General features: G+C 43.0%; 2 protein-coding genes across 2 annotated transcripts in view; one reads left to right on the top strand and one right to left on the bottom strand.

Moving 5' to 3' along the window:
- Positions 1-279: 279 nt before the first annotated feature.
- On the bottom strand, positions 280-12,452 carry LOC138949154 (kelch-like protein 6). The gene is made up of 9 exons (XM_070320921.1): positions 12,296-12,452; positions 9,940-10,295; positions 9,359-9,508; positions 7,993-8,242; positions 6,332-6,973; positions 5,490-5,635; positions 2,960-3,293; positions 2,415-2,494; positions 280-1,985 (listed from the first exon to the last, which is right to left on the bottom strand). Exons 2-8 carry the CDS (start codon positions 10,276-10,278, stop codon positions 2,445-2,447), a joined length of 1,911 nt encoding a protein of 636 aa, XP_070177022.1. The 5' UTR covers positions 10,279-10,295; positions 12,296-12,452; the 3' UTR covers positions 280-1,985; positions 2,415-2,444.
- The window catches only part of LOC138949162 (organic cation transporter protein-like), a 23,349-nt gene continuing 8,531 nt past the window's right edge, over positions 1,033-15,850 (top strand). Inside the window, exons 1-2 of the mRNA XM_070320932.1 lie at positions 1,033-1,349; positions 14,550-14,785. Coding sequence (XP_070177033.1) covers positions 1,211-1,349; positions 14,550-14,785 — 375 coding nt within the window. The 5' untranslated portion in view covers positions 1,033-1,210. The remainder of the gene's footprint in view (positions 1,350-14,549; positions 14,786-15,850) is intronic.

Here is a 15,850-nt window from a genome sequence, read left to right as displayed (position 1 = left end):
TGTGTGTGTGTGTGTGTGTGTGTGCGTGCGGAGGTGCGTGTGTATGTTTGTGTGTGTGTGAGTGAGTTCGAGCGTGTGTGCGTATGTGCGTAGGTGCGTGCGTTTGTGTGTGTGTGTGAGTGTGTGCGTGCGTTCGTGCGTGTGTGTGTGTGTGTGTGCGTGCGTGCGTGCGTGTGTGTTTATGCGTGTGTGTGTTTTCTGAATATGCAGAAAGACATGTATGTGTCTCTTTACAAATTAAATCATAATATACTCCTGTTCTACACACAAACAGCTGGGCGCTTTTGTTTGGCACGTTCAAGTTGAAGGGCACTCTTTATTTCGTATCAGAACCTGGACAGACCTGAGGTGGTGAACAAGATTGCTCACACAAGACATAATCTACCTTTTAAGGGAAATTCTGCTTGAAAAAAAGATACCAAGAGGCTCCAGTAGTTTTTAGATGTCCTGCACAAAAAGTACTAACAACGAAAAGCTTAAATAGAGTGACTCTATTAGAATTAGTCCACTCCATAAAAATAAACAACCTAAAAGTAGGCTGACTTTCTTCAAATGGTGTCAATGCTTTCCTTGGCCGATGTTGCTGTTTAAATCACATCACGTCCACACTGCAGAGAGATATGAGTGACCATACATTGACTGCAGCAGCTAGTAGCGGGTATGTCGCATCAACTATGCAATTCCACGATCATTGCCCATCGTCTCATAATTATGCAAATGAGTTGTGTAACTACATATTGCCCTATCATAACCGGCACCCTATATGCAAAGTAATTCTTGCAAGAAGTCAGTCACTTTTATGTGAGAGTCAGTTCTGTCAGTGTCCATGAAAACTAAGATGAACGTGTGATTGAAACGGGGAACAGTTTTCTTCATCCTCACGGGTATGTACTGTAGTACCTAGGCTTTAGAGTTCACGGGTGCAGTAAACAACTTGCAACTGAAAATGGACAACAAATTGTGAATTTTACTTGAAAAAAAGAAAGTTAAAACTTAAAAAGTACGAAACAAAGTCAAGGCTAGGATGAAAACCTATTAATATAATTATCAAATATCAAGATTACCGAAAACTTACATGTAATAAGAACTACAAAATCAAAGCATTTTTCGAAATCGTCTCCCTTGACTCTCTGCTCAAACGACTCACTCGCGTTTCGCCAACATCTTCAGGTCGTGAGGTGTAAGCAGAAGTGAAGAAGAATCACTCATCATGACGGGCAAGAGCATAGAGCTGGATCCTGTGCTGGACGCCCTGAAGCCTCTGGGGAAGTACCAAGTTGTGCAGACACTGCTCTTCTTCATCAGCTACTTTTCCTGCTCCTACTCTCTCTTCGCCATCATCTTCACCGGTAACTTGTATTGTTTCTGTCCATACCTGTAGCTCTGCTGATAGGACCTAGTTATGTTTATTTCTTCAATGCTTTGGGTTTGTCTTTGTCTCAATTGTATCTTTCAATTTAATTTGGTTGTTGTTGTTGTTGTTGTTGTTGTTGTTGTTGTTGTTGTTGTTGTTGTTGTTACAACCGCTGCTGTGGTTTGTCTTGATGGTGGTGGTGGGGATGGGGGATAGGAGCGGCCTGTTATACACTTTCAGGGCCGAGCTCGAATGTGACAAGCGATTGCGTACTTACGAGATTGTGTATTGTCGTGTGTACGCGTGTGCGCTTGTGTGTGTGTGTGTGTGTGTGTGTGTGTGTGTGTGTGTGTGTGTGTGTGTGTGTGTGGGTGTGTGTGGGTGTGTGTGTGTGTGTGTGTGTGTGTGTGCATGCGCGTGTGTGTGTGTGTGTGTGTGTGTATGTCTTTGTGTTTCTGTGTCTTTTTGTCTATCGATGTGCACACGAGCTTGTTTCTAAACTAAATGGCGCACCAAAGTCATAATTTTTGTATAACTGGCAATCGTCACAGGAATACAAGGTTGGCTGCAGGCACGTTGTATGTCCCACAGTTTGGAAAGTTGACGCTTACTTGGCCGTTCTGCAGATCGTCTGTAAACAAATCATAGACACTCAAATCATTCCAGGTGTCAAAGGCAAATGCGCAAAAGAGTTGTCGTACTTTTTTCTCTGGAATACTGTGCATTAACTGATTTCTTTCTCACATTCATTAGACTTACAGTGTTGATATTTCTGATTAGCAAAGATTTTGCAACACATGAATCGACTGACACAATTATGAACACAGAATGTCTATGTAGGTGATGAATGTGAAGATCAGGTCTGTGTGTGTTTGAGGGGGTAGGGGGAGGGGGCTTAAGATGGTTTGGTATAGTGTGTGTTCAGCACAAAAGTTTATCGAATGCAATTCCTCTTGGATAGATTTACAAAGCTCAACTACTCTTGCAGACACATGCGCAAGGACACAGGCGAAAAAAACATATATACATGTAGGCCTACATGATGTAGAATAATACTCACTCTTAACAGTAGAAACATCAGCGCCCTGCTTCAGTGCAGTCCCACTTGATAAACCGCAGCAAACATAGCATTTGCTTTGTCTGCAAATAAAAAGCGTAATCACAAAATGGTTGTAAAAATCAAAGAGCTCTGAGGGAGTCGGCGAAAGCTTAAATTTGCTGTGCCTACGTCAACAATCGTTTATTCACCGATGAAATATGTTTGCAATCCCACACTAACACTACAGAACGAATCAAGCAAAGGCACAATGAACATCAGATCAGTCAATATAGATAATTAGTCATTAGTTTTTAAGAACACTAGTCATACAAAATTCACAACTTATTAATAGATCAATGAAGGATTGTTAAAAAGAATGTAATGGGATATTATATATATATTGAACATCGCCTTGTATGTCCTTTTTTTCTTTGACATATCAAAAGAAAAGACAAATTAAAAGAGAAGCATAAGTTGATCTAAGGTACTGAGAAAGACAAATAAAGAGTTGGTAGAAAGCAGGTCAAAATTACTCTTGTCATCACAGAAACCAAAAATAATTGTACCTGCGGTCAAATATTCGTTCGGAATGTTGAGCGTCTGAAGCTGGAAATTCTTCAGCCGTTTGCCGAGTACCAGATTCTTGTTGACCATCTCTCCTGTGGTCAGATTCATGGCCAGGGATTTCTTGAGAAGTTTCCCATCTTGTGATTGTGCTTCACACGCCACCATCTCCCCATTGTGAAGAAAGGCAGACAACATGCTGACGTCTGGGAAAGAGCCCACCTCTTTGAAGCTGACCGATGCAGATGAAGATTCTTCCGTGGTCAAAGCTTGGCCTTCTTTTTCCTTGGCTTTGTCCTTGGTCTCGGCTACAAGCTCAACTGCTTTCTCTTCCGGCTGGAACAAATTTCAACAAGTCGCGTAAGGCGAAAATACAACATTTAGTCAAGTAGCTGTCGAACTCACAGAATGAAACTGAACGCAATGCAATTTTTCAGCAAGACCGTATACTCGTAGCATCGTCAGTCCACCGCTCATGCTCATGGCAAAGGCAGTGAAATTGACAAGAAGAGCGGTTTAGTAGTTGCGCTGAGAAGGATAGCACGCTTTTCTATACCTCTCTTCGTTTTAACTTTCTGAGCGTGTTTTTAATCCAAACATATCATATTTATATGTTTTTGGAATCAGGAACCGACAAGGAATAAGATGAAAGAAGTTTTAAATTGATTTCGAAAATTCAATTTTGATAATAATTTTTATATTTTTAATTTTCAGAGCTTGTTTTTAATCCAAATATAACATATTTATATGTTTTTGGAATCAGAAAATGATGGAAAATAAGATAAACGTAAATTTGGATCGTTTTATAAAAAAAAAGGTTTTTTTACAATTTTCAGATTTTTAATGACCAAAGTCATTAATTAGTTTTTAAGCCACCACGCTGAAATGCAATACCGAAGTCCGGGCTTCGTCGAAGACTACTTGACCAAAATTTCAACCAATTTAGTTGAAAAATGAGAGCGTGACAGTGCCGCCTCAACTTTCACGAAAAGCCGGATATGACGTCATCAAAGATATTTATCGAAAAAACGAAAAAAACGTTCGGGGATATCAATCCCAGGAACTCTCATGTAAAATGTCATAAAGATTGGTCCAGTAGTTTGGTCTGAATAGCTCTACACGCACGCACGCACACACACACACACACAACACACACACACACCAACATACACACACACACGCACACACACACTCACACACACACACATGCACACACACACACACACACATACACCACGTTTCGATTCCCCCTCTATGTTAAAACATTTAGTCAAAACTTGACTAAATGTAACAAGTCGCGTAAGGCGAAAATACAATATTTAGTCAAGTAGCTGTCGAACTCACAGAATGAAACTGAACGCAATGCCATTTTACTCGTAGCATCGTCAGGCCACCGCTCATGGCAAAGGCAGTGAAATTGACAAGAAGAGCGGGGTAGTAGTTGCGCTAAGAAGGATAGCACGCTTTTCTGTACCTCTCTTTGTTTTAACTTTCTGAGCGTGTTTCTAATCCAAACATATCATATCTATATGTTTTTGGAATCAGGAACCGACAAGGAATAAGATGAAAGTGTTTTTAAATTGATTTGGACAATTTAATTTTGATAATAATTTTTATATATTTAATTTTCAGAGCTTGTTTTTAATCCGAATATAACATATTTATATGTTTTTGGAATCAGAAAATGATGGAGAATAAGATAAACGTAAATTTGGATCGTTTTATAAATGTTTATTTTTTTTTACAATTTTCCGATTTTTAATGACCAAAGTCATTAATTAATTTTTAAGCCACCACGCTGAAATGCAATACCGAAGTCCGGGCTTCGTCGAAGATTACTTGACCAAAATTTCAACCAATTTGGTTGAAAAATGAGGGCGTGACAGTGCCGCCTCAACTTTCACGAAAAGCCGGATATGACATCATCAAAGACATTTATCAAAAAAATGAAAAAAACGTTCAGGGATTTCATACCCAGGAACTCTCATGTCAAATTTCATAAAGATCGGTCCAGTAGTTTAGTCTGAATCGCTCTACACACACACACACACGCACACACGCACGCACACACGCACACACGCACATACACCACGACCCTCGTTTCGATTCCCCCTCGATGTTAAAATATTTAGTCAAAACTTGACTAAATATAAAAAGGAGTAAATATGCTTCAAGCATCAGGAGGTGGAAATTAGAGGAACATGCACAATCAAAATAAAATAAATAATAAAGCAAAATTAATGTGGTCTCAAAACAGGACAGTACGGAAATAGCACCTAACCAAAAACAAATGAGCGGAGACTGTTAAAATGTTGGGGGAGCGAAATATATGCAAGACAACCAAGTTTGTTCAGTGCTTGTTTGTGATGCTATGGTTTGTTTTCCATCTCTGGGCATGACGGCGGGGTCTTTGTATAGAAAGGTGAACATTGGTGACTTGACTAGGAGGTCCATGCAAACATACTGCTCTGTTTAAACAAATATTTTGTCAAGATAACGTATAGTCAAGATTTAACTTCAGTTATTATTTACCTCCATTTCTTGGGCCTGCTTCTCTTTGCGGTCAGCGATGGAGAAATTTTCTCTCATCTTGAGCACCTTGGTTCCTTCACACAGCAGATAGATGGTCCCTCCGTCACTCAGGGCGATCACCTCACCGCAAGGATAGGGCAGACTCCCTGCAGTCATAACATTAGAGGTATACTACCTACCTCCTGATGCTCAAAGCATGACAGTCTAGTGAGGCAGCATCCACACGTCTAATTATGTTTTTTTTAAATTTTATTATTGTTTTTTTGTTGTTTTTTGTTGTTGTTGTTTGGGTTTTTTGTTGAGGCTGGTGGGGGTGGATTCATAGCGCATCATGTTCGTGTCCATTATAGGTCCTAGCTACTTTCGAGGACGTAAGCTTGATTAGTCAGTCAGTCAGCGGTTTTGTTTTTTTGGGGGGAGGGGGGTATGGACACTTTCTTTCTTTATTTGGTGTTTAACGTCGTTTTCAACCACGAAGGTTATATCGCGACGAGGGGTATGGACACGAACAGTGTTAAAGTTAATGATTTACGAAGTTGGATCTATGCCATTGATGGACCTGTGAGTGTACAAAAATACAGGACAGTACAAACGTCTCTTGCCCTAGTTTTCAGATGTAGAAGAAACAACCCGCAAACACAAATGCAGAAACGTCTGTCTTTGCTATTTTGTACGATCCAGTGTTCATTCCGGTACAGCAAAGTTAGACTGTCGTTTAGTGTAACATCCAATCACTAAATAAGTAGTTGGTACCCATTAAAAACATTTGGCAGGAGGTTTGAATACCCCTTCCTTTTCTCGTCAGGCGCTATAATACTTCTTGAGAACGTGAAAAACTGTACCTGCGATGTACGCACACCCAGAGTTGGTATCCAAACACTGGACAACGTCCACGGGCTTCTTGGCGCCTTCTCTCCCACCGAAGATGTAGATTCTATGCCCAAGGACAGCCGCCGATGCGTCCTGGACAGCCAGAGGAAGTCGGTTGTTCAGCTTGCTCCAGCTCTTGTCGCCAATGCTGTAGACGAGGACCGTGTATGAAGACTTTTTCCTCAGCAGGCTCAGACCTCCGATGACGTAGATGTTCCCGTTGACAGCGGCCATGGCATGCTTCTCGAAACCGTGCTTCATGTCCGGGAGCACCTCCCAGTCGTCATAGCCAGGCTTGTACTTGGCGAAGTAGGTCACCTCCTTGGTCCCGCCACTGATGTACAGCTCGTTCCGCCAGGTGCACGAGGCAAAGTGAATCCCGCATGATTCTGGGACAGACTTCAAGGGATAGACTCGCAAAGGCTTTGCGGCATCTGCACGAAATGCCCAGACTTCGTCGACGATTTTGTCGTCCTGTGTGCACCCTCCGACCACCACGGCGCATTTGTGAATGAGGTCGGATGTGGCCACTCTGTCTTGCTGCGCTAGGATCTGGCGTTTGAGGTCCTGCTTCTGGCCGACCAGGTTGAAGCTCACGGCATCGTTGATGTTCTCTGTGAAAACAAGGATTTTTTTAACTACATACGAAAATGTTAATCGATACCAAAACATGTTGATTGAAGCTGCTTGTTCAATTTTGCTCGTGGGGTGATGTGTTGCTTTGCGAAGTATCGCAAGTATCCACTACCGAATGTTGTAGCCATTTGTGAACACGCCAGCCAAGGACGACTGCCAAAGGAATAGGCTTACGTAAAAGCAAAAAAACAAATATGTTGTATGTATACTTGGTAGCACGCGTCAAGTGCCAGCCTAATTTACCGGCATTAACGAACGCCTGGGCGTTTTTCTTTAAACTCGCGTCATAAACGGGCGTCGTGTAAAAAAATAAAATAAAAATCAAGGCACATAGCCGCCTGCAATGAAAAGGTCAAGCATGAGCGCCTTGATCTGCAAAAAACGAGTGAAAAGACGAAAAATAATTGCAGAAACAAAAACCTGACCTCTCTCTTCGCTGGGATCTTGGAAAGGGGGGGCATAGACCTGCGCATGCCCGCCCTTTCAAGCCTGGCTGGGCTGACACGCACAGCTCTCTGCTGCAGCAGAAACGGGGCTGGCGCGCTCACAAAACTTTCTTCGTTGTATCTCCGCAACACGAAAAATTGCCTTTATGTAAGGTTCTATTTATGGAGAAAACAAACAATAGTCAAGTAAGAGAGTTGGGGACGGAGTGGAAACGCTGGTTACTGGTTGATGGGAATCGCTTTAAAGATTAAACCCAAGAGGCGCTGAACAGTCAGAGAAACAGAAAGGTGATTGGCGTAAGAGACATTTATGGTATTGAAACGGGAGGAAAGAATAAGTAAAGACACACAAAGAAGCACTTGCGGAAACAATGTATACAACGCGAGTCTGTGAATGGGGTTTTCTCAAATGAAACCTTCATTTATATGAACACTCAAAACTGTGCAGGTACTCACAGTAATCACAGTAGAATACTTGTATTATCAAAGCAAAAGAGCATTTTGCTTAAACGAAACTCTTAAAGAAAAGATCAGTGCAAATTGAAACATACTGGCCATGTACTTCCTGAAGGGGTGGTCGAAGTAATAGTTCATCAGCTCGCTGATGTATACAGGAGACAACTGGGGGAAGCTGACGAAGGGAAGTAACTCGCTGAGGTTTGGTTGTCTAGCTTCAGGCTCCTCCTCCACCCAACGCAGAATAGTTCTGCACAGATCGTCCATGGACAGCTTCCTCTGGGATCCTAGCATGATCAGCAGCATGGCTTTGGGAAGCTGAAGAATCTCGTCGTGCTCTACGACCTGCAATGTCATTATGTTCTGTGTAATGAGTTGTTGACTGATGTACAGCTATTAATCAATCAATCAATCAATATGAGGCTTATATCGCGCGTATTCCGTGGTTACAGTTCTAAGCGCAGGGATTTTTTATTTTTTATTTTTTATGCAATTTATTTTTTATTGCCCACATATTCAAGGCGCAGGGATTTATTTATGTCGTGTGAGATGGAATTTTTTTTACACAATACATCACGCATTCACATCGGCCAGCAGATCGCAGCCATTTCGGCGCATATCCTACTTTTCACGGCCTATTATTCCAAGTCACACGGGTATTTTGGTGGACATTTTTATCTATGCCTATACAATTTTGCCAGGAAAGACCCTTTTGTCAATCGTGGGATCTTTAACGTGCACACCCCCAATGTAGTGTACACGAAGGGACCTCGGTTTTTCGTCTCATCCGAAAGACTAGCACTTGAACCCACCACCTAGGTTAGGAAAGGGGGGAGAACATTGCTAACGCCCTGACCCAGGGTCGAACTCGCAACCTCTCGCTTCCGAGCGCAAGTGCGTTACCACTCGGCCACCCAGACTTGTACACGGTTGTACATAGGATATATGCCACGCTCGTGTATAGTCTTGTGCTTTATCATCACGGTATGCCAGACGATGCTGCTTCAGGAATGTTAAAATCTCGATTGCTTCGAACAATGTACATACCATCTCTCTCTCTCTCTCTCTCTCTCTCTTCTTTTGACTTTCTCTCTCTCTCTCTCACCGTGCGTCTCTCTCTCTCTCTCTCTCTCTCTTTCTCTCTCTCTCTCTCTCTCTCTCTCTCTCTGCCTCTCTCTCTCTCTCCCTCTCTCTCTCTCTCTCTCTCTCTCTCTCTCTCTCTCTCTGCCTCTCTCTCTCTCCCCCCTCTCTCTCTCTCTCTCTCCCCTCTCTCTCTCTCTCTCTCTCTCCCTCTCACTTTCTCTCTCTCTCTGTCTCTCTCTCTCTCTTCTCTCTTCTTTTCTCTCTCTCTCTCTCCCTCTCTCTCTCTCTCTCTCTCTCTCTCCCTCTCTCTCTCTCTCTGCCTCTCTCTCTTTCTCTCTCTTCCGCGCAACGCCCCCTCTCCCATACAACAAAAATTACCTGGTCAATCTGATCAGAAGCCATGTCAGAAGCCCTCTGTGCCAGAGCGGGCAGCTGGTATTTCTCAGCGAACATCCACGTACCCACACACACGTCCGGTGTCATGTTTGTGTCAAGGTACGCAAGGCAATGTTCCTCCAGAAACTTCACCTGTCCGAGCATTAATAAGAAATATTTCTGATTTCTTTTTGCACGACAAAATCCTTGCTAGCTTTTTATCATGTTTCATGTTTGCCAATGTAAAGTCTGGGCAAATGCTGTTTGAGCGACCAATGCTAGAGAGTATCTGTCAGGAAATGACCGTTTAAAAGTATTTGGAAGAGAAATAGCAGCCTGCGGTTTGCAAAATGGCTACTCTTTGGAGAAGTCAACCTGTCAAATTCAACTGAGGCCGTCCGTTTTCTTGACAAAGTCTACAATGAATGACCGGTTTCATAACACTTTCTTTACTTCAAGAACATTTTTGTGTTCGGATTTTCAAATAGGAGCCACATGATTTGAGGACATAGCCGCACAGAACATAGCAACTTCTACTGGTCGTAAAACACAAAGAGAACACACCAGATAAAATCTCAGCTTACCTGCAGAAAAATGGCCATGCGCAGTACGTCCGTCGCTGTTTCCTTGGTGATGACCTCTTCTGTCTTGTACAGAATGTCCAGGAGCATCTGAAAGGACTCAGGGGTCACGTCTTCGTGTTCGATCTTCACCTCTCCTTTGCGGCTTTCGGCCCACGAAGATGACATCAGGGCCTGGAAGAAGCCTGACACTGCCGCCAAAACCAGACGATGACACTCAAAGGTCACGTGACCCACGGTGACCTTGAGGTCGCAGAGAAGTGTTTCGTTGTAGATGCCATCAATGCCTTGGCAAATGTTGGCCATCACCTTTACTTGAAAGCCTGAGGGTTCTTCCGCCATTGTTGTAAGATTCAGCTCTGCAAAAGATGTATCGTCGGAAAGTGTATTGAGAAGTTGTCTGTCTGTCTGTCTGTCTGTCGGTCCGTCTGTCTGTCTGTCTGTCTGTCTGTCGGTCGGTCTGCCTGTTTGTCCGTCTGTCTGTGCTTCATTGTTCAAAGAAATAAACCCCTTGTGCTAACTTCGTTTACTTTTTCCACTCAAGCTACTTTGCGGCTAAACGTTAAAGGCACAGTACGCCTCCCGTAAACCATCACAGATACTGTCAGGCTTTTACACACAGTACAAACACCCTTTCATTTACACACTCACCGCTTTTGAACATCCCAGGTGCCCTACGTAAAGAGCGAGCAATTTTCAAAGAATTAATTTTGCGGATTGTCTGATAACAAAATCGGACGGTGCGTTTTGGCGCTAGACCTAACTTTTAAAATCTAAATAATAAATTGACAGCTTGTTACACAAACATTCTTAAATCATCAAAGAATTATTTTTCATCAAGACAAGATCAGTACAATTCGAAGTTTTGAAAGTTTGAAAAAAGAAAAGCCCGGAAGCAGGGTCACGCAAGGTCGTGGTTTTCGTAGCAGACGACGGTAATGCCTATCGCCAGTTCATCTGAAGAGTCTAAAGCCATAGCTTGAGTTCGTGTGAATCACAGCCGTTTGGTGCGTTTAGATTCAGAGGTACATAATAACGTGCTATTGCAGATAAGCTTACAGCGAGTCGCATTGGAAATTACAAACTGACGACTACATTGTGAAAAAAAAGGAAACTGGATCACACGGGTTCACGATGGCTCAGGGGTAAGATAAACCACGCAAAAATAAATTCTTTGAAAATTGCTCGCTCTTTACGGAGGGCATCTAAGACGTTCTCAAGCGGAGAGTGTTTAAATGAAAGGGTGTTTGTACTGCGTGTAAAAGCCTGACAGGGTTCCAGTGTGTGAGTTGTGCATGGCCGGGCGCTGGAGTGCTGCATGAATGAGTAAGTGCATTTGGAGTTGTATGGCTGGATGAATTGTGGGTTGCGTACGTCCGAGGGGCACATGTAGCCTGTGTGTCTGAAGTAGTGGGTATGTTTGCGAAAGGGTGTGCTGATATTGAACTTCAGTTGTGTTTTGTAAATGTCTATGTATCAGTGTATTATGTCTTGCCACACACATGCCAAATTTCCTTGTATTGATGAGGACAATAAGTCAAGTCAAACAGTTTATTTACCAAATGCAAAGCACAGGATTTTGTTATGGTGTATGCATAAAACTTCACACTCCTTCCACACGCATATATCATAATAAATATTTACAGATAAAGTGTTCAATTTCACTGGGCCTATTTACGTGTGTATACCAACCAGACAGTTCAAAACGGACTGGTTGTTCTTTTAGCACCAATTTGACAGGAGTGATCACAGGTTGCATGGATAAAGATAAATGAATTCCCTAAAATCATATCTAAAAATATAATCATCAATATAATAAATGTCTTGTATCTTTGTATCTTGTATCTTGTATCTGTGATGCTTTACGGGAGGCTTACTGTGCCTTTAAGAGAAATGTTCACGATAACATTAAGTGGTTGGCACTGTGCAAAACGCGATTCGATACTGGCACGGTCTCTTTGCTGTAACGTGACGTTACATGCAATTTGACAAATTCTGGGAGTAGCGGCTCTGGTAATTTGATTTAAACTAGATTGTAGTCAACATAAGAAGAGTGAAGAAATAAGGGCACGGACTCCACCAAGTGCATATTTAACGTGGTCCAAAGAAAATTAGTACGATAGTGGTCTTGATGATTTGTGATTATAGCTTTACTCTGAAGCGGCACCATGGACTCAAAATAAAGCAGTTCTTCGTTCAGCCTCTCGGACTACTTTTAAAGAGTTTTGAACCTGTAATTAAAAAATCGAGCAAATTACAGATTACGTGAATCATTGCAACTGGTCGCCTGATGAATAGGCCTTCATTAGCAATTCAGTTTTAGAACACACAGAATCACAAAACAAGAATATTGGCTCACCTGGCGACGCTACTCCGACAGCAATGCGCAGGCTTTGCGACTTATTTTTCTCGCTGACAGACAAGACTGACTAGCAATGTATTTTCGATTCACACCAAGTCAGTATCGCCTAGTTTCAGCGCTTTCGGTTGGCCTCGGTCTTTGCAGGTACGAAATATGACACAGACCTTGTAACGCATAGCCTGGCTTTCACAATTAAAACCTTGCACTGAAGTAAATGCGGGAAGGTGTAGCTCTGTCATGTTCGGTTTGAGTAGGTATTTCCAGATGGGGAAAACCACGCCTGACTTTGTAACGACCCGCTTGAAAGTTCGCGCCCGTTTTAACCTCTCCTCTGCAGTGTGTGTGTGTGTGTGTGTGTGTGTGTTGTTGGGGTGGGGGGTGGAGATGTGTGTGTGTGTGTGCGCGCGCGCGTGTATGTAAGTGTGTGTGTGTGTGTGTGTGTGTGTGTGTGTTTGTGTGTGTACGTGCGTCTGTGTGTGTATGTTTGTGTGTGTGCGTGCGCCGTGTGTGTGTGCGCGTGTGTGTACGTGTGTGAGTGTGTGTGTGTGTGTGTGCGTGTGTGTGTGTTTGTCACTGTGTCTCTGTCTGTCTGCTGTCTGTCTGTTTGTCTGGGACTCCCAATTTTTTTGGATGCACGCATGCTTACTTTAGTTCACAGGAAAAGGCTGGAGAGGGGACAATGGGGGGGGGGGGGGGGTGGATTAGCTAATGTAACATCACGAATACGGAAATGAAGGTGGTACTGTTTCTGCATACTCTCCTGGCATTACAAAAACCCAAATTACCTCAGGAAATCCACACTCCCCTGAGAAAATTCACCGTGGGGAAAATGGTGTTACTAACCGTCTTCCTGTGGGCCCGATAGCTCAGTTAGTTAAGCACTGGACTTGTGATCCTAGGGTCGCGGGTTCGAATCCAGGCCGGGACGGACGCTGGTCAACTCTATGTGCAGACTCAAAGACACTAGCCCCTTTGTCACCGCTGTGGCACGTAAAAGACCTCGGCCATTCTGCCAGACTGAGTGCAGGTGGCTCATAAACACGCACACACCGGGTAGCATTGGCGTCTTTTGTTGCTGCTTGCTTTCCACCGGGAGGAACGGCCCCGAACATCACAGCATAATATTAACAGCTATTGTGTTTTCAGCGTAGCAATAGTGTCCGATATTTAGACGAGACAAGTATAGTGCCGACGAGTCGAAGACGAGTCGCATTATACTTGTTCGAGTCTAAATATCGGACCCTATTGCTACGCTGAAAATACAATAGCGATTATATAGCTGTTCTGACCTTGATTTGTTGTTCCAAACTTACAAAATGACAGTTTTTGCGTTGATGCGTTGATCTCAGGTTTTGATAGCAGACGCCGTTTCTTATGCGCATTAGTTTTGACAACACAGCTGTTAAACAGCTTTTTATTAGTTCATTCGTATAAAGACTACTTATGAAGAAGACCAAAACACAACATCAACGGAAAACTAGAAACAACTGAAGAACTAGGATGCAACAGGGGAGGAAAAGAGAACAGCTAATCCGTACAAAGCGAGCAGACGGCAGCGACGTTTTCAGTTTGGGTGACTCGAATGGCATTTATACTTGTCTCGTCATGAAGCGAATTTTTCAACCTCAGCCATAAACGACTACATGAATGTTAGTGCCATGGGTTGTACATCAATACTTCAGAGGGGAAGTGGGGTATTTAGTGTGGAGTTACGAGATAAGAAAAGCCGAATGCGAAAGTTTGTGTCAGTCGGCAACTGACACAGGCACACAAAAACGGCTGTTCCGTTGTACTCCCCTGTTTGTACTACATCTTTCGACTTTGGGCATTTTGTGGTGTTTAGGGACAGAAAATAATTGGTTTAGTCCTGTTTCATCGGGAAGTTAGCAGAAAAGGGTATGCTATCGACATTTGTAAAGCTGAAAAACATTCCCGAGAAGAATTTCAAGTTGTCAGTGTATGCTGTTGTCGATCAGTGAAACATCGTGTGGTACAGATGGGTAAACCGGAACCATGCGTCTTTGTTATTGACAATATGCTTTTGGATATTGGCAAAAATGGCCGACTTCCGTAGCATTATGCTTTGATGATCGGAAGAGACCATCCAATCACAGCCCCCGAATTCCCCCACGTGTCCATCAGAATAGCTATATAAGATAATAAAGTAATCAAAATAAGAAGTGAAATGCAAACGAATTGTTTACCTACCAATACCATTCCCTATGGTAATCAATGTCTTCGTGATTTTCAGGACAGAAGGCAAAACATAGCTGTGCCCCAGGCTTAAATGCAACGTCATCTCACGCGGACGAACTGAACGGCGACTGGAACAATGAGACTGTGGTGCACTATGGCAAATGCAGCATCACCTACACCAGGAATGACAGCAGTGGCAGTGGTATCAGCGGCGTTATTCACGAAGACAATCGCTGTATCTACGGCATGCAGTATTACGACAAAGCGAAGGATTTTTCCGTCATAACTGAGGTAGGCAGCGAGGACGTTTGAACAAGCAGATTACACTTCAAAAGCACAAGACAGAAGTTTTTAGAGGAAATTAGGATCTCACTTAATCATAGGACAAGAAAGTGAAGTTTATGGAACCATAGAACAAAAACTAAACCTTCGTAATAACGTCGTCCTAGTGGTCCCTGCCGTGACAATCACAAGAAACAGATGACGAATTTATCAGCAATGCGTTGATTTCAATTCACCAGAGTCCTGAGCCTCTATTTTCATAGTTATGATTTTACTGAGCATCCTTAACTTTCACAAGTTTATTCCATCTCTATGCAGTACGAAAAACTAGCTCGAATGTTCTTTTTACCTGCAACCCTTCGCGTGGTGTCATTGCCGCCCCCCCCCCCCCCCCGGCCACCTGAGCTCAGAAACTGCCATTTAATCATCTCTCTCTCTCTCTCTCTCTCTCTCTCTCTCTCTCTCTCTCTCTCTCTCTCTCTCTCGTTCCCCTCTTCTTTTTCGTTCTCTTCTCTCCCTTTGTCTTCTCTTTTCGAACGTCTCCTCTCTTCCCTTCCCATCTCTCCTCTTTCGTTCTCTTCTCTTCCCTTCTCTTTTCGAACTTCCAAATATCTCCTCTACTATCTTGACGCCTGATGGGACCCATTTACATTTAGTGTGACTCTCTTCTGATTCCGTTACATTAAATTGTGTCTTGTCATACATGATTTTCACCCCCCGCGGGTTAGGGGGAAGAATTTACCCGATGCTCCCCAGCATGTCGTAAGAGGCGACTAACGGATTCTGTTTCTCCTTTTACCCTTGTTAAGTGTTTCTTGTATAGAATATAGTCAATTTTTGTAAAGATTTTAGTCAAGCAGTATGTAAGAAATGTTAAGTCCTTTGTACTGGAAACTTGCATTCTCCCACAAAGGTAATTAATATAATGTACTACGTTGCAAGCACCTGGAGCAAAATGTTTGATTAGTGCTTTTGTGAACAAGAAACAATTGACAAGTGGCTCTATCCCCTCTCCCCCCTTTCCCCGTCGCGATATAACCTTCGTGGTTGAAAACGACGTTAAATACCAAATAA

This window comes from Littorina saxatilis, linkage group LG1 (genome assembly GCF_037325665.1).
Source record: "Littorina saxatilis isolate snail1 linkage group LG1, US_GU_Lsax_2.0, whole genome shotgun sequence".
Taxonomy (NCBI): Eukaryota; Metazoa; Mollusca; class Gastropoda; order Littorinimorpha; family Littorinidae; genus Littorina; species Littorina saxatilis.
The sequence above is the reverse complement of the archived record's forward strand: the minus strand, read 5'-3'. Positions and strand labels throughout refer to the sequence as shown.

Bases quoted from the DNA above. Each gene is read 5' to 3' on its own strand.
- LOC138949154 (XM_070320921.1), bottom strand. From the start codon at position 10,278: ATGGCGGAAGAACCCTCAGGCTTTCAAGTAAAGGTGATGGCCAACATT. The intron at 6,974-7,992 runs GTATGTTTCAAT...TTGTTTTCACAG, and splicing joins CTTCAGGAAGTACATGGCCA to AGAACATCAACGATGCCGTG. The intron at 3,294-5,489 runs GTAAATAATAAC...AATTTGTTCCAG, and splicing joins AGCAGGCCCAAGAAATGGAG to CCGGAAGAGAAAGCAGTTGA.